The sequence below is a fragment of the Mauremys reevesii genome, linkage group 16 (assembly GCF_016161935.1).
Source record: "Mauremys reevesii isolate NIE-2019 linkage group 16, ASM1616193v1, whole genome shotgun sequence".
Classification (NCBI taxonomy): domain Eukaryota; kingdom Metazoa; phylum Chordata; order Testudines; family Geoemydidae; genus Mauremys; species Mauremys reevesii.
Window position 1 is genome coordinate 3448884 of NC_052638.1, and position 24481 is coordinate 3473364.

At 55.0% G+C, this 24481-nt stretch overlaps 1 protein-coding gene across 4 annotated transcripts in view; it reads right to left on the reverse strand.

Moving 5' to 3' along the window:
* Positions 1-24481, reverse strand: part of CARMIL2 (capping protein regulator and myosin 1 linker 2) — a 123827-nt gene that overhangs the window by 19420 nt on the left and 79926 nt on the right. For all 4 annotated transcript variants that reach the window (XR_005588955.1, XR_005588954.1, XM_039503448.1 and 1 more), the window contains exons 31-34: positions 17435-17703; positions 9514-9617; positions 3873-4278; positions 2428-2547 (exon numbers count right to left, since the gene is read on the reverse strand). Coding sequence is in view for 2 of the 4 variants with exons in the window: in XM_039503448.1 (XP_039359382.1) it covers positions 2428-2547; positions 3873-4278; positions 9514-9617; positions 17435-17703 (899 nt within the window). In the remaining 2 variants the exon portion in view is untranslated. The remainder of the gene's footprint in view (positions 1-2427; positions 2548-3872; positions 4279-9513; positions 9618-17434; positions 17704-24481) is intronic.

Here is a 24481-nt window from a genome sequence, read left to right on the forward strand (position 1 = left end):
ATAGGTTGCCTACCTAGACAAAAGGAAGGGGGATTTACTTGTCTGACCAGCTTGATCAAGTGGGGGAGATGACTGCTTAATGATCATGACAGGGGCTGGAGTCCTGGCTCTTGAAACAGAGACAACGGGGTAATAGGAGCAGGGGCAAAGGGACGTTCAAGTCATTCATCTCCCGAGGGAACAAAGTAACCAGTGCTTGGGGTCTGTGAGGGCTGGCTCCTGGCTGGAAAAGCCCGTCACACTGGAGAATGCTGACAACTTGAGGTAAGGAAGAAACAGTGTTAGGCAAAGCTACATCTTACTGAATTCAGTTGTAGACCCTAGAGAGCGCGTCGTTCTGTTTTGTTTGTAACCCTTTCGTAGCCAGAAATCACTTCGCTCTAAGGTCTCTGTTAACACACGTATTTGTTTGATTACTTGCCACCTCCAGGCTGTGCATGTAACTCCAGCTGAGCTACCAAGCTGGTGTGTGCACTGGCTCTTTGGAGGCAGCGAGCTTGGGATTAGCTCTGTGAGTGTGTGATGAAGCAGGGAGTTTTCTTGTTGTTTTCAGTGGTTTGCATGCAGAGGGTGTGTGACTCTGTCCCTGGGTGTTACTGGTTTAACGAGGTGGTGGGAGAGGGCAGCTGTTGTTACCGAGGGCCAGCAAACGGCCTGGAAAATGGATACCCAGTGACTTGTGACCTGGTGACTGGGAGGCCCCGCTCGGGAGTCACAGCTGATTCTGGCCAGTGGGAGGACAATGGGCTGCAGAGAGAGGACCCCGGTGAGCTGACCAGCCGGTTCCAGCCAGAGGGAAAACAAAGGGCAGATGAGAGGGGAGGCGGAGAGGAGAGGAGACCCAGGCGGCCTGTTTACCTGGGACAGAAGACAAAGGACAGAGGCGGGACTTGGGGGGATGGTGATATCAGGTATCAGATGCCCAGCTGGGAGGAGGGGGTTCTGGGCTGGGAGCAGAGAGCAGCCAGAGCCCCCCTGGAGGCTGGAGAGACCTAGATGTGCTGTGCTGAGGGGAGGCCAGGCCTGAAGGCCCGGAGAGTTTCCTGGCTGGGTTCAGACGCTCAATAAACCCTGCTGCTTTAGGCTGGCTGAGTCACTCCAGTCTAGAGATGGGTGTGGAGGCCCCGGGGGCCCACGGCGAGAGACAGGCTGCTGAAGGCTCAGAGAGGTGCGGTTCCAGGAGGTGGGGGGGCTATGGCTTAACCCCTGAGAGAGAGTGGACCCCCGCGAAGGGCTGTCGCACTGAAGGGACCGTACGGAGCCGGGAGAGAGCACGAGTCCTGTGAGTCCGTGACAGAGTGTCCAGTCAGAGGGACGGGCCACTGCAGGGGAGTCAGTTTGGGGGGCACTTGGGACCGGAGGGGCTGTTGGGGCCACCCTGCAAAGAGCACCCAGGCTGGTGGAAGCCAAGGGGACACCATTGTGCTGTGAGCATGCTGCCGGTGGTGGGGCTCTGAGCCAAAGCTTCACAGCCCAGCTACCCAGGGCAGGTGGGGACGCAGCCCCTCACTGGGCTGGGTGAACCCCCAAAGCCTCACAACCAGCCATCGGGATTATTCGTTCCATGGCAAACGCTTTACCCAGGCCCACTCTCTGCATTAGATGAGGTCCCAAAAGCTGTCGCTGTATCAGTCCTACAGACAGTTCTGCTGTATCAACATCCCCACCCGCTAACATGCCACAGGCTTGCCATGGAGCCACTGCTCTGTCAAATAACCCACTATCTGAAGCAGCGAGTTCATGCCTGCCGGGAACACACCACGCTCTGGGAGATTTACTGCTCATTTAAAGGGCTCATCTCAGAAGGGTCTCAGACCAGGAAGGGTCACTAGATTATTTTGCCAGCTGGAGCAGCTGTCACACTGCTGGCACATCCTTCCTCAGTCTCCCCACACTTCTGTTTTCCCGAATGGTGAACGGGCGCGTTATGCCTGTGCACTGAGAAGAGAGTACGCTGTAGCAAACAGCTACCCCTACACTGCATGTGACCACGTCACAGTGACAGAGGGCACAGAACTCACCCGTCCTGCTTGCCGGCCATCTCAGCTAATGGAGAATCACCACTAGCTGTTGGCAGTGGAGGGCCTATGTCACACAGCCGTTCCGATCGCATCCAGTAGGAGGCGGCAGTGTATTCACACACATGCCAGGCCATTGCAGGACTCGGAGCACTTGGCCAGTCTGCCGTAGCTTAATTCTAACAGTGGGATGTAAAGAGTTGGGCATGCTGGTGCTATTTGCTTATCGGGGGCCCATTCCCCTCATGTACATGGAGGGGTCAGCAATAAGGCTGGGGGGGCTGGGTTCCAGGCAGCACCTTCCTGCTGGCTATTCCATGCAGTGCCGACGCTTCCCCTGCAGGCGAGGAACACTCGGTGGGGCAGGACCAAGGGCGGGGGGAGGGGGTGGGTGTATCTCTCCTCTCACCTGCTTCTTCTTCCCCTCGGAGGACAGGACTTTGGTGACCCCGATCCGGTGCAGCATAACGTGGACGCGCTGCTCAAAGGAGCTGGGGATCTCCCCGTCGCTCTTCTCAAGGTGCCGCCTCTGAAGGGCAAACAGGACAAACCCAGGGGCATGCTCAAGTGGCTGCGTTACAGTCCCCAGGGCCCCCCGCCCCCGTTGTGCTGGGCAGCCAGAGGCTGTGCTGCCTGGGGTGGCACCGTGGCTTTCAGCAGCCTTTGAGCCCTCCCGTGGGGGCCTGGCTATGCAATGGCACCTTAGCAGGCTGTCCTGCCAGTGGCAGCACTGCGGGGTTCCCCATGGTGCTGCATGCTGCGGCTCTGCCCCATATGCCATGCCTGCCCCCGACCGCTGCATGGCCTCGTGCCTTGTCCCCTAACTCCCACTGCAGCCTTCTGCAAGGCCTGCCCCAGGGATCCTCCCCCAGCCAGAACCAGGCCCCTTTATGACTCTCAGCCCCTTCCACCTGGGTACGAGGCTCAGCAGGGGGCAAAGCAAGATCCAGCCCTCCCCTCGCGTTGCCCAGGCTGAGGGCAGGTTTGGCCAGAGACTGGCAGTAACTGACGGCACCAGGCGAGTCTGGCTCGGGCCACGGTGTTTGTACATCACTGCTGTGCTACAGCCCCCTCGGACAGGGTGACCAGCCCGCAAGTGTGAAAAATCAGGACGGGGTGGGGGTAACTGGCGCCTTTAAGGCAAAGCCCCAAACATCGGGACTGTCCCTATAAAACCAGGCCATCTGGTCACCCTACCCCGGCGCTCCCCCTGGCGCCTTTGCCTAAGATCAGTTCCCCCACCCCGCTGTATCACAGCAGCTAGTCCCAGGCCTTTCTGATCCTCTGTCGCTGGGGCGGGCCTCAAATTCCCCCAATAATCCCCCAGGCAGGAGCAGGGAGGGGCCCAACAACAACACACCCCACGGTGCTGGATTGGTTGGGGCCATCTGTGGCCCCAAAGTCCCCTGCCGCTTCCCCAGGAATGGAGCAGGGAGTCAGCCCCATGTCTACGCCCGAGCCCGTCTGCAGTGGAGACACCAGCCAGGACTGGCTAGGTCAGGCCAGGACTTGGGGCCTGATCCAAACTAGCCTGGGGTCAACGGGAGTCGTCCCATGGATCCCTCTTAGGGTGCCCCTGGTTGGAGACACCAGGCCACGCAGGCTGGGGGGCCAGGCAGTCAGAGCTAGAGACCCGGCCTCCCTTTACATTCGCTGCAGCCCGGCGAGTCTCCTCTCTGCCGGGGGGTACAAGCCTCCGGACTGCCGCTCTCGGCTGCGCTGTTACTGTAGCACAGCACCTGCTGCAGCTGAGGGCCAGGTTCCCCTGTGCGACTCCAGGGATGAAGTGGGGCAAGTGCCAGGAGCACAGGCCCCCGGGGCTAGGGCTGGGCAGTGGGGGAAGAGGGCCGGTACCTTTTCATGTTTCACTCCTAAGGCCTCTTCGTCCTCGCCGGACAGGAGTATGAGTGACTGCGACTTGCCCTCGCGAGCGTACTTGGGCCTGAGCCGGTGGGCAGCATCGGGGGGCTGGCTGGGCTCCGCACTGGCCCTGGGCTCCACGGCAAGCCCACCCTCTTCGGATTTGCTCAGCGCCTTCCCAGGCTCCCCTGCCTTACTGGGAGGCTTTGAAGTGTCACCGCGCGTGGACTTCCTGCCCTTGGCTGCCGAGGGGCTGCCCTCCGGCTCCTTCTCGCACTTCCAGCCCCGGCTGGACTTCGGCTTCTTGAACGCAAAGAAGTTTCCTATTTTCTTTTTGAAAGTCCGGGTGCCAGACGGCGCGAGGGGGGCTGAGCCAGACGAGATCCCCCGGGGGGCTGGGCTGAGCAAGAGGAGGAAGCCAGGAAGAGAGTTAGCACAGGTGCTGATCGGAGACATGAACGGAGAGGAGGTACCAGAACCACTGTGCCCCCAGTGCCAAGAACTGCGCCAGGCACCTCTCTGCTGCCAGCCTGCAGCCTGGGGAGCCAGCCCACAGGGAAGGGGCAGGAGAGGAACGTCTCCACGGCAGAGGGGACTCACCACCCTCTTGGAAAGGCAGTTGGCTCGGTGGCCTCTTGGCTGTTTCCTTATCTTTGAACTTCCCCCTGACTACTGGGATTAGAAAAATCAGTGGGAGGTGGCATGGTGGAGCACAGCCTAGCCCCAGTAGGGTGCCCAGCAGGCAGCAGGATGGGAGGCTCTGGGAAGGGGCTGGGAGATGGGGGTTGGCACGGCAGGATCCCCACCTGGGAGATTCATTGCAGACACTTGGCTGCACATTTCACCGTCTCCCCATCCGGGAGCTTTGGCCGCAGAGGTGCAGCCACCTCTCCCTCTGGACTGTAGCTAGCCAGGTCGGGGTCCCTGGCCCTGGATGCCTGTGCTGTTAGCATTCTCCAGCACGAAGACAATGCCCGCGCCCAGCTCCTGTGCTAACACTGCCCCAGCCCATACTGAGCAGCCGGCACTCCACAAGGACGGGCCGGATTGCTGCTCCCCGAGGCCCCACCGCTCCACGGTCTCACACTCATCAGCCAGGATTTCTGCCCAAGCAGTTCGGTGATTGAGGTAAATGAAGATGTTTCATACCCAGTAGGTCAGGTGGCTTTGGGAGGTGTGGCTAGTCCCAGAACCACCCTGGCTGCTCCTTTCCTGACACCACCATTCCCTCCCCCGGCCTCCTGCACGGTGCAGCGGCTCCCCTACACCACAGGTGCTGCCAGGTTACAGGGACAGCTTTCAGTCAAGGCTGTGGGAGAGGGAAGTGGAGAACCAGGAGCTGTAACTGACCGTAGCAGCCCTGGGTGGAGATCCAGGATGCACCAGTGCCAGCCCCAGCATCCTGTCTCAACCTGCCCTGGGATGCACGCTCAGCCATAGGCAGCAGGTTTGTATAATTTTTGGTGGGGCCCAAAATGGTGGTGCCCCCCCCACTCCCGCCCTGTAAGCCGATATAAAATGAAGCTACAACGCGTCAGTGCCACAAGATTACAAGGTTGGAGAAGGGGTAGGGGGTTCCAGGGGCCAGTCAAGGGACAAGGAGCAGGGGGGGTTGGATGGGGCAGAGGTTTGGAGGGGCAGTCAGGGGACAGGCAGCAATTGGATAGGCATGGGAGTCCAGGTGGTTTATCAGGGGACAGGTAGGGGGTGGGGTCCTGGCGGGAAGTTGGGTGGGGTCTCAGGAGGGGGCAGTTGGGGACAAGGAGAAGGGAGGCTTAGATAGGGGCTGGGGTACCAAGGGGCAGTTAGGGGCAGTTGTCTCGGGAGTGGGTAACGGGGGACAAGGACCAGTGGTGCTTAGATAGGGGTGGGGTCCAGGAGGGGCAATCAGCAGCCAGGGGCTGGGATTCAAAGGGCTCTGAGCTGCTGGCAGCCGCAGGGAGCCCTGAGCCCTTTAAATCCCAGCCGCCGCGGCTGGGATTCAAAGGGCTCTGGGCTCTCTGCCCCTGCGGGCAGCCCAGAGCCCTCCGATTCCCAGCTGCGGATGAGATTTAAAGGGCTCTGGGCTCCCCGCGGTTGCAGGCAGCCCAGAGCCCTCTGATTCCCGGCCGCGGCTGGGATTTAAAAGGCTCTGGGCTCCCCGCAGCAGCGGGCAGTCCAGAGCCCTCTGATTCCCAGCTGCGGCTGAGATTTAAAGGGCTCTGGGCTCCCCGCGGTTTCAGGCAGCCCAGAGCCCTCTGATTCCCGTCCGCGGCTGGGATTTAAAGGGGCGAAACCTAGCTCCAAATATTGGTGGAGCAGAGCCCCTGATTTTGAATATTCCTGGGGCTTTAGCTCCACGAGCCCATATAAGTTGGCGCCCATGTGCTCAGCGGTATCCTCCTCTCCTGGCCGGGAACATGGAGGGGACTTCCCAAGGCCTCCCACTTGGGCAGGCATGATGGCAATTTTCCTCCATGGCTGACATGGTCCAATAGTGTAGAGATGGCCATGCCCCCGGAGGCCAGCAGTAAAGAAGAGTGTGTCTAGGTGGCAGGTGAAGGTAGCCTGGGGTGGTCGCACCATGCCAGCTTTACTCCAGCTAGTAGCAGACACAGGACTGGAAAGCTGGCTCTTCCACGTCTTTACATACCCTCGGGCGCAAGGACCGACAGCTGGTTCTGTAAGAACACTGCCAGCTTCCCTCCGGGCACTGCCACTTCCAGCGCCGCTGTTTGTGATGAGTGCCCGTATCTCAGAAGACATCCTCCTCTGCTTCCTCAGCACAGTCTGCTAGGTACAGCCCCGGCCTTTTAAAATTCCCTCTGCCCCACCCAGTAACACCGAGCTCCTGGTGGCCAGGTGCTCTCTTCCCCCAGGATGGGGGCAATGTCAATGAGCCAGGACAAGAGCTGGCTGTGTATGAAAACCTAACTACTGCTACTGGTAAAGCCCCTGGGCAGCCAGGCTGCGTGTAGCTCTGCTTGGCTCTCGTTCTTACTGCGAACGGGTTGTGCATTTCAGAGCCGGGCCTCTGCCACGTTCAGGGGATGTGTCAATCAGGGAGCACCTCCAGCTCCCGGTGCGGCAAGAGTGCAAGCAGGATGCACGAGCAGAGTTTTACACAGAGCCCGGGGGGCGGGGGGAGATCTCAACACTAGTTTCATCAACAGGGATCACTCCTGCTCGCTGGATGGAAAGCCCAAGTGACAAGCCGCAGGGAAATACAAATCAACACAACGGCAGGGAAGCGAGTCCTGCTCAGCAGCAGGCTGCTCGGGGGAGGGGTGACAGAGCAAGAGGCAATGAGGAAAAAAGAGACTGGAGAAGGATAAGAAAGGAGAGAAAATCTGGCTCAATTTTGACTCCTCTTGTGTAGAGAGGGGGGAAGGACGGGGGCGGGGGCAGAGTTTTGTTTGCGAACACACCTGAGCTAAGCCCTGCACAGGCCATGCTGCTGGTCTCTGAGTCTGCCCCTAGCACAGCCCCCGTGAGCGAACCCTCCCAGAGCCTGCGGAGCTGGAACGGATGCTGGGAGCGAGCTGCCCGAGGACACGCAGCGAGTCTGGGAGGACAACCCAGACGTTTTTGGCTTCCAGGTCCCGACTGATCGCATTAGCTCATGCTGCCCTTGTACGCTGATTTCCTCCCAACAGGCCATGGGCTTGGAAGAGCTAGTTTCAAACCCCAGCGCCCAGCCCGGTGAATCAGCCGACCTCGCCTCACTTCTCAACGGGAGACACCGACTAGCTGCAGAGCCCACTACACTCATTGTTCAGTCTAATGGTGCGAACCCCAGTGTCCTGGGCTCATTCCAGTTCAGGGAATTGCATTCTGATATCCTCAATGCCCCTTGCACTTTCAGCTGGACCTGGTGGGCCAGGTCCTCAGCTGGCATCAGATGGCAGAGCACCACTGAAATCGGACCAGCTAAAGATCTGAACCAGATTCTTACTTAGTCCCTGACCAAAACTGCTGTGTACCATTGCTGTGTGCTGTTAAATGGTTGCTGTGTCGTACCCAAGCCATGAGTGCATTTCTGCAGTGGGTGAAATGATCCCTATAACATCCTGCACCCGACACAGGTGTTGTGTTGTGAGACTTTGCTAATATGTTCACAAGGCACTCAGAGTCCTAGAGAAATGGTGTTTAAAAGCATTAATGACTATTAATTAGTAGTGACCTGAATTCAAACCATGCAAGGTTATTTTACCCCAAGAAATGACTGAGAACGATTCCCCAGTTCATGCATCACTAGCTTGTAATCCAGGCACCTCTTGATGCTAACTGGCACATGACCTAAGGGTTACAGGAATCCCCTGGGCTTGGTATGCGCATTCTAGCTCAGAGAATGCCAGGTGAAGGCTCTGAAAGCCAGTGTCACACTGGTCATCAATACTGTTGTGAAATGCACGTACAGCTGTCGTGTTAGGAGTTGTGTATATACACTGACTATTACATTCTTACAGCCTGCATCTAGGGACTGGTCACCGGCAAAGGTGAAAAGACAAGAGCTTTTTGTCCATCTATCTGTTTACATGTAAATTGAGCATTGTCTGGTTCACAAGGAGCAGCCACTGGCATTCTAAGGGCTTGGCTACACTTACAAATTTGCAGCGCTGCAGCAGGGTGTGAAAAAACACCCTCTCCAGCGCTGCAAATTGCGGCGCTACAAAGCGCCAGTTTAGTCAAAGCCCCAGCGCTGGGAGCGTGGCTCCCAGCGCTGTACGTTATTCCCCACAGGGATGTGGAGTACGGACAGCGCTGGGAGAGCTTTCTCCCAGCGCTGGCGCTTTGACTACACTTAGCGCTTCAAAGCGCTACCGCAGCAGCGCTTTGAAATGCAAGTGTAGCCACAGCCTAAGCTAATGAAGAGCAGCGGGGACTTTATAAGGAAAGTAGCAGGAAGAGATAGACAATGGGGCAGGACGGGGGAGATGTAAATATCAAAGGCTTCTTTTGGGGGGGGGGAAGGGGACACCCTGGAATCCTTCACCGAACGGGCAGGGAGTTTGCTTCATGAAAAGGGATCCCAGCCAGGCTTGGCTGAAAACACTGGAGAAATCTTTGGGTGAGACAAGCTTCTTTAGACAGGAGGAGAACTTGTGAGCTAAGTTTGGTCTCTAGGAAGTATGTTATTGATTTTATTTGTAACCGTTTCCAATATTCTTATTCACACTCACTTGAATCTCTTTGACAATAATCTGATTCTTGTTTTCACTATCGCTAGATCAAAGCGCCGTGTGTATCGGCCAGTTCTGGCCTCTGTTGGGGTGGTTTGTCCCCCGTCTGGTACTGGGACAAAGCAGATGTGGCTTTGTCTGGTAGCGGACAGAAGATGCCCTTTACAAGAGCATGCCGCTTCGCCCCCTCCGGCATGACCCCAATCCTCCAGCGTTCTGGGAACAGGCGAGTGGCCACCTTACGTTTAGCAGAGCTGTGTTCTAAGGTGTAACTCGTGAGCTGTGGGAACAGCAGGTAATTCGGGGTGTGGTCAGTGGACCAGGAACTGGAGGCTCCGAGGACTCGTGGGTTGGTACGTGTGTATCACTGCCTGTACACAGACAGCGAGGCCTGCGGAGGCCCAGAGTGGGCACAGCACAGTGGGAAGTGGCACAGTAGTAGCCACAGTACTGAATGCACCTCGTTTACTTACGGCGGTTCCTCTTGGATCAGCTTCTTGGTAAAGAACTCCTCTAGCCCTTCGTCCACGCAAGTAATGCTTCTGTCCTCGTCATTCTCCGACGGGGCGGGCTGGACCTACGAGCAAGCACCACAGTCAGAAGAGCGCAGTGCTGTGGAAGCAGGGAAGAGAGGAGGCGAGAGGCAGGGGAAGCTGAATTCAGGGGGCGCGATCCCAGGAGAACGTGACAAATCACTCCCGGATGTTCCTACTGATGCAGCTGCTTTTTAACTGCACACGCACATACACCTGCTGTTGAGCAACAATAAAACAGAAGTAATAGCAATACCACCTAGCTCTGACCCAGCCCTCGTCATCAGCAGAGCTCAAAGCTCTTTACAAAGGAGGGCATTATCCCTGTTTCACAGACGGGGAAACTGAGGCCCAGGGACTTGCCCCAGGTCTCTCAGCAGGCCAGTGGCAGAGGCGGGAATATAACCCTGGTCTCCTGAATCCCAGGACAGCGCTCTATCCAGGGCTGTGTGTACTCCTGGGGTAGCAGGGCTCTTCCAGGGGGTACATGAGCTCATCTAGAGATTTGCCTAGCTTGTCAACAGGTGATATAAAAAGCACTAGTGAAGTCAGTACAAACTAAAATGTCATACAGACAATGGCTTGTTTATACTGCTCTCTAGACTATCCACTGGCACGTAAGCACAATAGTTATAGTCCAATGGATTTATTTTTGAATGATATGGTAACAATGAGAAAGTCAGTGATTTGTCAGTACTACTGAGCTGTGACACTTCTGTATTTTTATGTCTGATTTTGGAATCATGTCATTTTTAAGTGAGGTAAAACTTGGGGTACACAAGACAAATCAAGACAAAGGAGTACGGTGGTCTGGAAAGGTCGAGAGGGCCTCCCTTCGGTGCCCCATGGCCATGCATCAGAAGGGACATAGAAAACCCCACTCCAGAAGAAGACCACAAGCCAAGCGCTGCTTCCAGCATCTAAACAGTTTCTCCCCTGTTACAGAGCGCAAAGCTGCAGGCCTGACAGTCACTTCAAACCCTCCACAGCCTTGAAGCACCTCCCAGCTGTTCTCAAACAACCCTGCCTGCAGGCTCAGAGACATACACCCAGCTCCAAGAAACAGCCTGGTTGGACTGGGGCGATGTCTAGTTGCCCTGGTGTACTTTGCATCAGTGTGTTTTCTTCTGCGCCTTTCCAAGAGCTTATGCTTGAAGCCAAAGCCTGTGTTGTGTCTAAGCTTCCCCTGCCATTATTCTGCAGCATTGCCAGCTGCTCGGCACTAGGTCTGAAAATTGCCCATGTGGTGCTTTTAGAACTTGGCTGCCCGTTAGCTCATGCTTGGTGACGTTACCAATTACAGAGATTGCACCTGGTTCCAGGGAGATGGCCAAGAGCAGCCCAGCCTTCCTCTTCCCAGCAACCTCCTTGGGGCCCATGTCCCAAGTGCCAGACTCAGGAGCTGCCGCGCCCCATGCTGAAATGCTTTCCCCTGGACAGCAGGAGACCGCGCGTGTTTCATTTCACTTTCAACTTAATGGGAAAGCTCCGGGACGAGGTCCAGGTTTTAACCCTACGAAAACACCCCACCGAATACTGATTGCGAATATGGCGAAAATTCTAGGCCAAAACTGGGTGACATCAGAGCTGTGAGGAGTCAGATCATTCGTAGGCCTTATTGTCTCCAATTTCTGGTCAGCAAACCCATCCCTCACTCTGAGTACTTGCCCTGGTTCTGGATTGCTCTCCTCAGATCATTTGCCAGTGTTTTGCCCCGAAACATCCTATGCAGCCGGGGTTGGGGGAAGGAATTTCATCATTTCCCTTAGGAGACTATTCCACGGGCTATGGGTCTAGATGCTGTGGGTCTTGGCTAGTTATCTTAGGTGCATGTAAACGAATGCAAGAAGCCTGGGAAACAAGCAGGGAGAACTGGAAGTCCTGGCACAGTCAAGGAACTATGATGTGATTGGAATAACAGAGACTTGGTGGGGCAGTTCACATGACTGGAGCACTGTCATGGGTGGGTATAAATTGTTCAGGAAGGTCAGGTACAGGAGGAAAGGTGGGGGAGTTGCATTGTATGTAAAAGAGCAATATGATTGCTCAGAGCTCCAGTTTGAAACTGCAGAAAAACCGGAGAGTCTTTGGGTTAAGTTTAGAGGCGAGAGCAACAAGGGTGATGTCGTGGTGGGTGTGTGCTATAGACCACCAGACCAGGAGGATGAGGTAGACGAGGCTTTCTTCAGACAACTCACGGATGTTTCCAGATCACAGGCCCTGGTTCTAATGGGGAATTTCAATCACCCCGATATCTGCTGGGAGAGCAATACAGCAGTGCACAGGCAATCCAGGAAGTTTTTGGAGAGTGTTGGGGACAACTTCCTGGTGCAAGTGCTGGAGGAACCAACTAGGGGCCATGCTCCTCTTGACCAGCTGCTCACAAACCGGGAAGAATTGGCAGGGGAAGTAGAAGTGGGTGGCAACCTGGGCAGCAGTGACCATGAGATGGTCGAGTTCAGGATCCTCAGAAAAGGAAGAAAGGAAAGTAGCACAATACGGACCCTGGACTTCAGAAAAGCAGACCCAGATCTGTGGGGGGGGTACTGCCGGGGGCAGCACCCCGGCCTGAAAGGGGCACCAGGGTCCAGGAGGGACTCGGGCCCAGTGGCAAGCGGGACACCAGCCTGCAGAGGGCGCTCCGGAGGCTGGAAATGCGAATTCCCTGGACAACCAGCAGGCGGCGGCGCGCCGGTGCGTCCCACCCTGTGACAGACCCCTCTGATTCCCCCACTGAACACGGCCTCTGCTCCTGCAGTTTGAGCACCGAGGCCACGGCTCCAGCTGGGAGGGCAGGGCTGGAAACCAGCCAGGTAACTGCCTCCCAAAGTGAGGGAGGTGAGCTCAGAGCTCCCAGGTGGGGGAGTAGAGATTAGCGAGTGGAATGTTTCCTGTAGGAGACATCGACGAGCAAGCGACGCTCCGTTATTGAGGGATGCAGACCCCAGCCGGCACCTGCCTCCAGAGAGCTTTGCAAGGAACTAAAAAGGCAAGGGGAGGCCAAGCCTGTACCCTCCTGCCCCTTCACAGAGCCGGTCGGGTGACTGCGTGCCAGCAGTGAGGCCCCAGCGCCCCAATCTGCACACACAGTCACCCAGCCAGCAGGTGTGTAACACTATGTGTTCCTAGGCAGAAGGGGCACTAGCCAGCCAGCCAGCTAACCAGTGGGATGTAACATAAAGCAGAGCAGGAAAGCTATGTGATCTTAACCCCCGTGCAAACCCCTCCTGCTGGGCCAGCACACCTCACGCTCATGTTGCACACTCACTGAATGCCAACATGGTGCAACAACAGCGCTGTCCAACCACGGCAATGGCCAAAGCACTAGTACCACGAGCCCCGTTTCCAGGCACACATATACGCAATGGGCAACTCACATCACCATTTACAGCCCCACCCACTTTGGCCCAGGAGAACTGCACCCTCTTCCCCTACATCTGGGTGCGGCCCGCCGAGTGCCTCCGTTTCCCCAGCTGAAGATGGGGTTAGTCACACCGAGTTACCAACTCCCCGGAAGGCTCCAGTACTGTGTGTAAATAGTTCTTTCCTTGGAAAGAAAATGTAAAAGCACCAAGTGCAAAGTGTTATCATCATAATCCTATAAGCTTAGTCCTACCGACAGGGCCGTGGAATGGAACAGTGCCCCCCCAGCCCCCTCCCCGACTGCTAGGAGGGCCAGGGATTCCCTGGGGGTGCAGTCAGACACAGAGCAGCTGCTAGGTTGTACTAATCCCAGCTAAACACCTGGAAGGGCTCTCGTCCTCCCCACTCACCTGCCGCAGCCCGCCCTGGCAGAATTCGAGCGTGTTTAGGGAGGGCTGGAGTTACCGAGCGCTAAAATGGGATCTGTTGCCTTGTGAACCGAATGCTCCCATCTGGGGACTTTCCAGGGCTCCCTCAAAAGCCACAGGAGCCCCTCCCCCCCAGTCTAAACACAATACACAAAGGGAGGAATGGGCTACAAAGCCCCTTCTAATGGGGTTACTTACAGGAGGTGGCAAACGCTTTAAGCACAGTCCTATCTTCTCAGAGCCAGCTGCTCCTGTTCCATCGTGCAGACGCACAGGCCTCCCAGGAGGCAGGACTTTCGCAGAGCTCTCCTCGTGGGCCTGCGTGGAGTAGTCAGGATTCCTTCCCAGCACTGTCTGCAGATCCAAACTGCCCCAGAGTCTGGGGGGTCTGGCTCTGGGGTTCTGGCTCATGTCCTTCTCTAGGTCTAGGTCAGACGTTTTGTCCCATCGAAGCCACGAATTCAAAAGTACTTTCAAACTGCAGCAGCCCTGCAGCACTCCCAAGCCCTGCGAGCTCACAGGAGAGCCGAGCGCTGGCTGGGACGGAGCCAACTTTTTGAATTCTCTTCCTACTGGGCCAAACTGATGCTTGCAGGAAATGCTAATGAGGTCTCACCCAGGGTCTCTCCTTCTTCGTTGCTAAGTGTTTGCCACAGAGTGCGTCTTTGAAGAATGCCTGCCCACCTGCTAGCCTCCGCTCTGCATCCCAGAGGTAGCCACAGTTCAGTGGCTTAATTATCCTTGGGATGCTCATTCTCCAACTCAGCAAAGCACTTAAGCAGGTGTATAAACCTGAATATGCACCTGCAAAAGCTCTAGCCCGTACAGCGAACTGGGACTGACTCCGGGTGCAGCGCTACCTCAATGGCTACCTACAACCAGCCCGAGGCACCCGAGCAACGGCCACGGGGCACAAAGGTGCCCTTAACACGCTGGGCTTCTCTGTTAACCATTTCAGGCATGTCCGAGCAGCCCCAGCTACCAAAGGCACCATGCGAGAACCTGGCTAATGAGCAGCCGCTGCAGAGCAAGGAGGGCACTGCACAACAAAAGCAGCCGCTGCCAGGGGCAGACGTCCCGGAGCCAAGGCAAGGGTGGGCAGCTTGGGAAAGGACACAGTGTTTGCCCCAAAGTTAGGTCACGTCCCTGGCTGCAGTGACTCCGTTAGAAGGGTGCCTACAGCTCCCAGGGCAGACCTTGGCCCGCCGTCTCCAGGGGACAGACAGAAACAAGATGCAGCAGCGCTCGGTATTCTCATCAGGAGTCCGACCCAGGCTGCTCCCGGGAGCTGCACAGGGTCGATGGCTTGCAATTGACAAGCACGAGGCTATTTCTTCTTTGCTGGCATTTCAATCCATACCAGCTTTTCATTCCACCATTATTTATGCCTCTGGAGAGCGGTGCCAGTGTTAAGCATCCATTTGCACATCACATCCAGCAGATACGGCCCTAGCCGAATGCTCAGGCAATATTCTAACCCGTAAGGACTCTCTCCTGCCTGGATCGGACTAGAAAACCCTGCAGTCCAAAGGCAGTGCCATGCCGGTCCCTTGGGCCTGTCCTTGTCTGTAGGAGCAACTCGCTGCTAGACTGGGCAGCATGGGAGGGAATTCCTCCCCTCTCGTGTGGAGGAGATGTGTCAAGATGATCATTGTCATACTGTCCGCAGCTGTGCAGGCCTGGGGCCTGACTGTACCACTAGTATAGCTTGCTAGTTAGTGAGACAGTGGAACCAAGCCGGCAGCCTTCCATGCACCCCCGTGGCCTGGGGTCACCCTAGAGGCACCCGGCCTCCATTTCCCCTCTTGGACTTTTCAAATAAAACTTCCTTCCAGGTTTTTTCTTGGGCAAAAATACCCCTTCTTGGGCCCTGAGCTTATTAATATAAAATAAACCATCAAAACCCTCCACTCCCCCAAACCAAGTCTAGTCCTAAGGCCACCCAACCCAAGCTCTCTCTTTCTCCTCCCCGGCCTTCCTGGTTGAGGCCTTTGCATGCTCTCCCCTGGGGCAGGGTCTCTCCCAGGCCTCCCTGCTTAGGGCAGCTCCCCTGGTCTCAGGTCTTCCCCGCACACTGCAGACTCGACCACCGTTTCTGGAGCATCGCCCGTCGTGCAGCCCCCTGCTGCCCTTTCTAGAGAATTACCTGAGCCACTCCAGGGGTCCCGCACTCTGTAATCACCTAAGGGGTGAGCCCCAGTGCAGGCAGCAGCTCCCTTACTGCAGGTCCCGCATGCCAGCACAGCAGCAGCAATGCTGTGCACACGCCAGGTCTGAGCCCAGTGAAATCTCGGGGGGACGCTCCAGGGGAGGTTCCTGGGTCTCGGTGGTGCAGGGAGAAAGAAGAGACCCCAAAGAGCCTTTCCTCTTTGGAGGCTGGAGATTACCCGGCTCTCACGGACACGAGGAACTGTGTCTCTGGGAAGAGGCCGCTAAGACTTCTATCATCTCAGGCTCAATAAGGAGCAGGAACCACTTCTCTCCAGTCAAAGCAATTCTCCCTTTCGGTTCACAGTGTTAGACCTCGGACGCCTGGCTGACCAATGCCCTGCGCGGTCTGTAAACACACAGCCCCTGCTTGATGCCAGAGTTACCTCCCTCTGGCTGTGTCTGCTGGGCCCGTGGGAGAGAGGGAAGGCGAGAAGTGAGGTCAGAGGGGTCCCTATCTGCCAGAACAGCCGCTAACCCAGACACTGGAGAGACGTAAAAGTAGTGGCAGCCTGCTCAACCCTCTGGTAAAATCCCATCCATCCCCTTTGGCCCGCAGGATATGCCTAAAGCGTGCCTCTGAGAGGCCAGCCCAGTGCGATTCTCAGTGCACGGTGCTGACCCTCAGCCAGGCGCCCCGCGCCAGGTGGCAGCTCCGCAGAGCTCAGAATGCAGGTGCCAGGTTTGATGCCACACAGGTCCCGGGGGGGAATTCACCCTGGCAGAGGGTAGGCTGCCCAAAGGGAGCCTCTGTGACCCCTACGTGCCAGGGAGATGGCGCCAGTGTGTTGGTGTGGAGCGGGGTGCCGAGGGTGGGCCGCACCTCCTCGGACGTGAACCCTGGAGCAGGCCAGACTTCTACCACTGGGAACCTGGGGGGCACCACCCCCATTACCCTCACTCAGAACAAAGCCCACGGAGCCCTGCCACACCAGCGTAGGGGAGCTGCAGCCTGCCTGCACCGAGAGCTGAGAGGGGCCGGGGAGCACCAGAGTCCTGGTGTGCAGGGCAAACCCTGCATGGAGACAGAATGCCCTGCTGTGAAAATGAAGCCAGCCAATGATCAATTAACAGAAACAGCCTGATAAGGCTCCTCGGCTTTTTAAAACCATCCCGCCGTGAGACAGGCGAGTCTGGCCTAAATGACTCCCCACCTCCCCCAGGAACGGTGATCTCTCGCTCTAACTCCACAGCCCCCCAAAGTTATTCTGCCTCCCCCGCAAGGCCTAAGGCTGAGTTATAAGTGAACTGATGGAAAGGGGGCAGATCCTGCCACTTTTGAAACTAATCAAATGAGTCAGAAGTACCAGAGAGCCGTATACCAGTCAGGGAGCTTTGATACTGTGGAAAAGACACGGTTAATTCCCAATCTGTTCAAAAGGGTAAGGGCCTTCTCATCAGGCCAGTGTATTCTTGGGGCAAACAAGCATCTAGAGTTAAAGCAAATTGCCCAGTTTTGCTGAAGGCTCCGGTAGGTGGTAAATACATCCCACCAGAGACTTTCACGCCGGCCAAAAAGGTTTCAAATCAATATACTCAGACAGAAAGCGACACTGCAAATGGGCAAAGCACCTGCATGCAAACTGCAGCTTCTCTGCTTGTGTCACAACTACAACATTGCTGCAGCATCTCAGGACAGATTTTAGCAATCTACCGGCAATATAAAAACACCACATACCCTCACCCACATAACCTCCTCCTCCAAGGGGAAAGCCAGCCGCAGCCGCAGCTGAGGACTGCATAATAAAGCAGCTGCTGCTCGGTCTGCTTCATCTTTCAGGGCTGGAATAAATGCTGATTAAAGATATTTCCCCCCAACATAATTACGCCCTGCCTGACTGAAAAATGAAGAGCGGGCTTACATGTGGCTTGCTTGGAGGCTGCTTGTTCCTGCGGTTGGGCCGGGGCCTAGCTCGGGTGTAGTGCTCCAGTTTCTCTCCCTCAGTTGGCAGGTCCATAAGGGATTGTGTGGGTGCAGGCTCTGGGAAAGGAAGCAAACTGCTTCCAGTCTCAGCATCCTTTGTGGAGGCAGGGCGTGACTTCAGAGAGGCACAGCTGACTGACAGCAGAGCCTGGTGAGTTCCAATCTCGTTATCTTCTGCCTCTGCCTGAAGATCGAGCTCCGATGGACCTGGCGGGGGAGAAGGTGGAGAAAACCTTTTAAAATCTGACACAGGCAGAACGCTGTCCCTGCGCAGGGTTTCCTGCCACGGGGAGATTATTACACAAGCAGCTCAGAGAGAGCCTTGCAGATCACGGCTAGCATGCTCAGTGCTCCTGACACCACAGGGAAAAAATAAACCTTGCCACACAGTTTGCAAAAATGCCACGGACAGTGGGAGTACCTTGTGCATCATCCTCTTGGAACTGACTTGCTGTTAGTTCTAGGCCGGATCCTGTCAGGTCTTCCATGCACAGAACTTCCCCGGGGATCGGCAGGAGCTCATGCTCACAGGGCTGAAAGCATCCGGGCCGACTTTTGTGCGTGTCAATAGGGCACCGGTCAGGGCTCGCGCCCACTCTGGGCACGGGCAGCTGAAGAGCTGCCAGGGGAGAAATCGCTGCTCTCCTTTGAACTTTTAAGTGGACAAAACTAGCAAGACTCGATTCAAACAGAGCCCAGTTTAGCTAGGCAGCATTTGCTTCCCTCAGTGAATTTTAAACACAAAATGCAGGCAGGTCATGGACCGATAACACGTGTAATGCTTTCAGTTCCAATAAGCTTGGTCTAATAGGCTAGTGTGTTAGACATAAGGTTTCCTTGTTCTGTGGCTGTACAGCGCCTGACACAATGGGGTCCTGGCTAGGGACCCCAGACACTCTGGTAAACACAACTAATAATAAAATAATTAACAATAGTTTTACCTGTGATACCGTATTACCCTGAAACATCGTGCACACCAATAGAGATTAATCACATCCCAGCAGAGTACCCCCGGGGGGAGCTGCAGTTGGTGGGGCAGATCGACCAAGTCCCACTTCCCTGTCCCCGCTCACCTGCCTGTGCTCCAGGGGAATACACCTCCGGAGGAGCTGGAGGGGATGCCCCGGCCTCCCACCCCCAGGGGTTCTGTTGGGAAGACGCAATGTTATGCTCCTGCCAGAGAACCTGTATGGAGGAGGGCGGGTCAGGTCAGCAGTGCCCGTTGGCGGCCTGGGCCAGCATCCTCTCTCTGGAGCCTGTATGCCCACTGGCGGTGAAGAGGTTCCCATCACCTTTGCAGCTGGCAGTGGCCCGGGTTGGATCGACACCACTCAAAAACGGCTGCTCCGGAACCAGCCCGCACGCCTGCCATCAGAGCCACAAGGGCAAACCCTATGCCCACACAGAGACCAGTGACTCCGATCAGACCCCATGCAGTGCTGGGACCCACTGCATGGCTCCAACTGCAGGATCAGGGCCTGTGTCTGCTCAGCAGCATAAGCAAGGTACCAGGGTGAGTGATTCTCCTGTGAGAGGCAACAGGCAGCCAACCTGGAGTGCTGCGCATTATCCACCCCCATCGCATGCAGACAGACAGACAGACCTCGGGAAGGCTGCTGCACCACGGCTAGTATTTCTACTGACCTGCCCACACGTGCTCCAGAGAGTCCACATTGCTCAGACTGTCCTGCACGGCCCTCTTTGCTATATAGAATCATAGAATCTCAGGGTTGGAAGGGACCTCAGGAGGTATCTAGTCCAACCCCCTGCTCAAAGCAGGACCAAACCCAACTAAATCATCCCAGCCATGGCTTTGTCAAGCCTGACCTTAAAAACCTCTAAGGAAGGAGATTCCACCACCTCCCTAGGTAACCCATTCCAGTGCTTCACCACCCTACTAGTGAAAAAGTTTTTCCTAATGTCCAACCTAAACCTCTGCAACTTGAGACCATTACTCCTTGTTCTGTCATCTGCCACCACTGAGAACAGTCTAGATCCATCCTCTTTGGAACCCCCTTTCAGGTAGTTGAAAGCTGCTAACAAATCCCCCCTCATTCTTCTCTTTTGCAGACTAAACAATCCCAGTTCCCTCGGCCTCTCCTCATAAGTCATGTGCGCCAGCCCCCTAATCATTTTTGTTGCCCTCCGCTGGACTCTTTCCAATTTTTCCATATCCTTCTTGTAATGTGGGGCCCAAAACTGGACACAGTACTCCAAATGAGGCCTCACCAGTGCCGAATAGAGGGGAATGATCACGTCCCTCGATCTGCTGGCAATGCCCCTACTTATACAGCCCAAAATGCCGTTAGCCTTCTTGGCAACAAGGGCACACTGTTGACTCATATCCAGCTTCTCGTCCTCTGTAACCCCTAGGTCCTTTTCTGCAGAACTGCTGCCCAGCCATTCGGTCCCTAGTCTGTAACAGTGAATGGGATTCTTCCGTCCTAAGTGCAGGACTCTGCACTTGTCATTGTTAAACCTGATCAGATTTCTTGTGGCCCAATCCTGTAATTTGTCTAGGTCCCTCTGTATCCTAGCCCTACCCTCCCGCATATCTACCACTCCTCCCAGTTTAGTGTCATCTGCAAACTTGCTGAGGGTGCAGTCCACACCATCCTCCAGATCATTAATGAAGATATTGAACAAAACTGGCCCCAGGACCGACCCTTGGGGCACTACGCTTGAAACCAGCTGCCAATTAAACATGGAGCCGTTGATCACTACCCGTTGAGCCTGACCATCTAGCCAGCTTTCTATCCACCTTACAGTCCATTCATCCTGCCCATACTTCTTTAACTTGCTGGCAAGAATACTGTGGGAGACTGTATCAAAAGCTTTGCTAAAGTCCAGAAATAGCACATCCACTGCTTTCCCCTCATCCACAGAGCCTGTTATCTCCTCATAGAAGGCAATTAGGTTAGTCAGGCATGACTTGCCCTTGGTGAATCCACGCTGACTGTTCCTGATCACTTTCCTCTCCTCTAAGTGCTTCAGAATTGATTCCTTGAGGACCTGCTCCATGATTTTTCCAGGGGCTGAGGTGAGACTGACTGGTCTGTAGTTCCCCGGATCCTCCTCCTTCCCTTTTTTAAAGATGGGCACTACAGTAGCCTTTTTCTAGTCATCCGAGACCTCCCCCAATTGCCATGAGTTTTCAAAGATAATGGCCAATGGCTCTGCAATCACATCCGCCAATTCCTTTAGCACCTTCTGATGCAGCGCATCCGGCCCCATGGACTTGTGCTCATTCAGCTTTTCTAAATAGTCCTGAACCCCTTCTTTCTCCACAGAGGACTGGTCACCTCCTCCCCATGGTGTGCTGCCCAGTGCAGTAGTCTGGGAGGTGACCTTGTTCGTGAAAACAGAGGCAAAAAAAGCATTGAGTACATTAGCTTTTTCCACATCTTCTGTCACTAGGTTGCCTCCACCTTTCAGTAAGGGGCCCACACTTTCCTTGACCTTCTTCTTGTTGCTAACATACCTGTAGAAACCCTTCTTGTTATTCTTAACATCTCTTGCTAGCTGCAACTCCAAGTGTGATTTGGCCTTCCTGATTTCAGTCCTGCATGCCTGAGCAATATTTTTATACTCCTCCCTAGTCATTTGTCCAATCTTCCACTTCTTGTAAGCTGCTTTTTTGTGTTTAATATCAGCAAAGATTTCACTGTTAAGCCAAGCTGGTCACCTGGCACATTTACTATTCTTCCTACACATCGGGATGGTTTGTTCTGCAACCTCAATAAGGATTCTTTAAAATACAGCCAGCTTCCCTCGACTCCTTTCCCCGTCATGTTATTCTCCCAGGGGATCCTGCCCATCAGTTCCCTGAGGGAGTCAAAGTCTGCTTTTCTGAAGTCCAGGGTCTGTATTCTGCTGCTCTCCTTTCTTCCTTGTGTCAGGATCCTGAACTCAACCATCTCATGGTCACTGCCTCCCAAGTTCCCATCCACTTTTGCTTCCCCTACTAATTCTTCCCACTTTGTAAGCAACAGGTCAAGAAGAGCTCTGCCCCTAGTTGGTTCCTCCAGAACTTGGAGCAGGAAATTGTCCCCTACACTTTCCAAAAACTTCCTGGATTGTCTGTGCACTGCTGTATTGCTCTCCCAGCAGATATCAGGGTGATTGAAGTCTCCCATGAGAACCAGGGCCTGCGATCTAGTAACTTCCGCTAGTTGCCGGAAAAAAGCCTCATCCACCTCATCCCCCTGGTCTGGTGGCCTGTAGTAGACTCCCACCACAACATCTCCTCGTTGCTCACACTTCTAAACTTAATCCAGACACTCTCAGGTTTTTCTGCAGTTTCATACCGGAGTTAAACATGCAGTTAAACACCGACGTGTGTCTGTGCGTGATCAGCTCCGCACTAACGCAGCGCTAAGCGGGAGATCAGGGGCCTAGGACAGCCAGAAGGGGGGGCCGCTAGCAGGCAGGGCATTTCCTTGCTGGGTTCAATGGCGTTTGCTTTCTTAAGTCAGTCCCTTCCTCACCTGTAGCCAGCTGGTGGGGATGGAGAGAGAGACCGGTTCCAGGAGGGGAGCATTAGCTGGGGTTCCCGCTGCTGGGGCCACCAGAACCATTCCCAAATGAGCCAGCAGCTCTCATGAGGGGGGTAGAGAGGGGCCATGCCTGACTGAGCTGCCATGCCAGTGCAGAGAGCTAGCACTGCAAGCCCCCTGGATAGGGGGCACATCTTCTAATCCAGGCACTCCAGTGCCGCACGTGAGGGCTCCAGCAGGCACCACAGACTGGCCTGATGCCTTAGGGCAGCCCAGTGTTGGCAGGAACGGTTTGCGGCTGAGTGGCTGATGCTACACTGAGAATGCTCCATGTGGAAAGAACCTTCTCTGCCCTGGCAGCCGTCTCGGCCTGCCTGCACCTGCAGTCTCCCATGGTGCATTATGTACAAAGAGCCCATCAGGGCTAGGAACGTGGAGCGATGGATTCTGGCACTAGACTGGGATAAGAGGGCAGGTCCTCGCATGGATTAGTAACTGGTTAAAAGATGGGAAACAAAGGGTAGGAAAAATGGTCAGTTCTCAGAATGGAGAGAGGTAAATAGTGGTGTGTCCCTCAGGGTCTGTACTGGGCCCAGTCCTATTCATATTCATAAATGATCTGAAAAAGGGGTAAACAGAGAGGTGACAAAGTTTGCAGATGATACAAAACTACTCAAGATACTTAAGTCCAAAGCAGACTGCGAAGAGCTACAAAGGGATCTCACAAACTCGGTGACTGGCCAACAAAATGGCAGATGAAATTCAATGTTGATAAATGCAAAGTAATGAACATTGGAAAACATAATCCCAACTATACATTGGAAAACATAATCCCAACTATAAAAATATCCTATTGCCTCTCTATAAATCCATGGTACGCCCACATCTTGATACTGTGCGCAGTTCTGGTCACCCCATCTCAAAAAAGCTATATTAGAATTGGAAAAGATACAGAGAAGGGCAACAAAAATGATTCAGGGTAGAGAACAGCTTCCATATGAGGAGAGATTAATAAGACTGGGAATGTTCATCCTGGAAAGGAGACGACTAAGGGGGGGATGAGAGAGGGCTATAAAATCGTGACTGGTGTGGAGAAAGTGGATCAGGAAGTGCTATTTACCCCTTCACACAACACAAGAACCCAGGAGCCACCCACTGAAATGAGCAGGCAGCAGATATAAATCAAACAGAAGGAAGTTCTTCACACAATGCAGTCAGTCTGTGGAACTTGTTGCCTGGGGATGTTGTAAAGGCCAAACGTATAACTGGGTTCTAAAAAGAATTAGCCAAGATGGTCAGGGATGCAACCCCCTGCTCTGGGTGTCCCTAGCCTGTGACTGCCAGAAGCTGGGAGCGGACAATAGGGGATGGATCACTCCATGATTCCCTGTTCTGTTCATGCCCCCTGAAGCACCTGGCATCTGAAGACAGGACACTGGGCTAGACGGACCATTGGTCTGACCCAGTACAGCTGTTCTGATGTTCCTTATAACTGGCAGGTGCACGTTTAAGGGGCTCATGGAGCTCACAGGCCCAAGTGACCTCTATTTCCTCCTTTAACATCCCAGGTTCCACCTTTCAGTTAGGGTGACCAGATGTCCCAATTTTATAGGGGCTTTTTCTTATATAGGTGCCTATTACCCCTCACCCCCTGTCCCAATTTTTCACACTTGCTGTCTGGTCACCCTACTTCCAGTTGGCAGGTTGCGTCTTCCCAGAGGGCACGGGCCTCCATTCACTCCCTCTCCTACAGGCTGGGCACACTGCCTCCACGACCTTTGCCAGCCCACGGAGGGAGATGCAAAGAGAACCCCGTTCCCCACAGAGCAGGGACCAGCACCCCCACCCAGCAGCCCCACTGGAATGAGTTTAACGCCTGCGCCCCGTCGTGTCCCACTCACCAGCGAAAGACACTCTCTGCCCTTTGGGAGAGAACGGAAGGTGCCGTGAGCTTCGTCAGCTCCTTGTTTTTAGAGGCAGTACTTGTAGCTGTGAATGCTTGAACACCAGCGCCCGGTATCCCAGGTAAGTGGGCAGTAAGAGAAGCCACTGGTGCTTCTCCATGACTGCAGTCCTCTAGCTGGTTGTGGTAACACCAAGACCCCATGTGCTAGAAATGGTACACGGCCCAGCTATGCTGCCCCATTGCAGCACATACCCAGGAGTCTACAAGCTGCCGGGGCAGCCAACCCCACTCCCCAAGCACAGTCCCCCACTCTGGAGCAGAAGGGGCTAGACCCATGTGTAGGAAGCTTGTTAGCCAACTGGCCCGCCCTGGATATTGCCTGCACCTGCAGGGACAATGCTAACAGATATGGCATAGAATCACAGAATCTCAGGGTTGGAAGGGACCTCAGGAGGTATCTAGTCCAACCCCCTGCTCAAAGCAGGACCAAACCCAACTAAATCATCCCAGCCAGGGCTCCATCAAGCCTGACCTTAAAAACCTCTAAGGAAGGAGATTCCATCACCTCCCTAGGGAACCCATT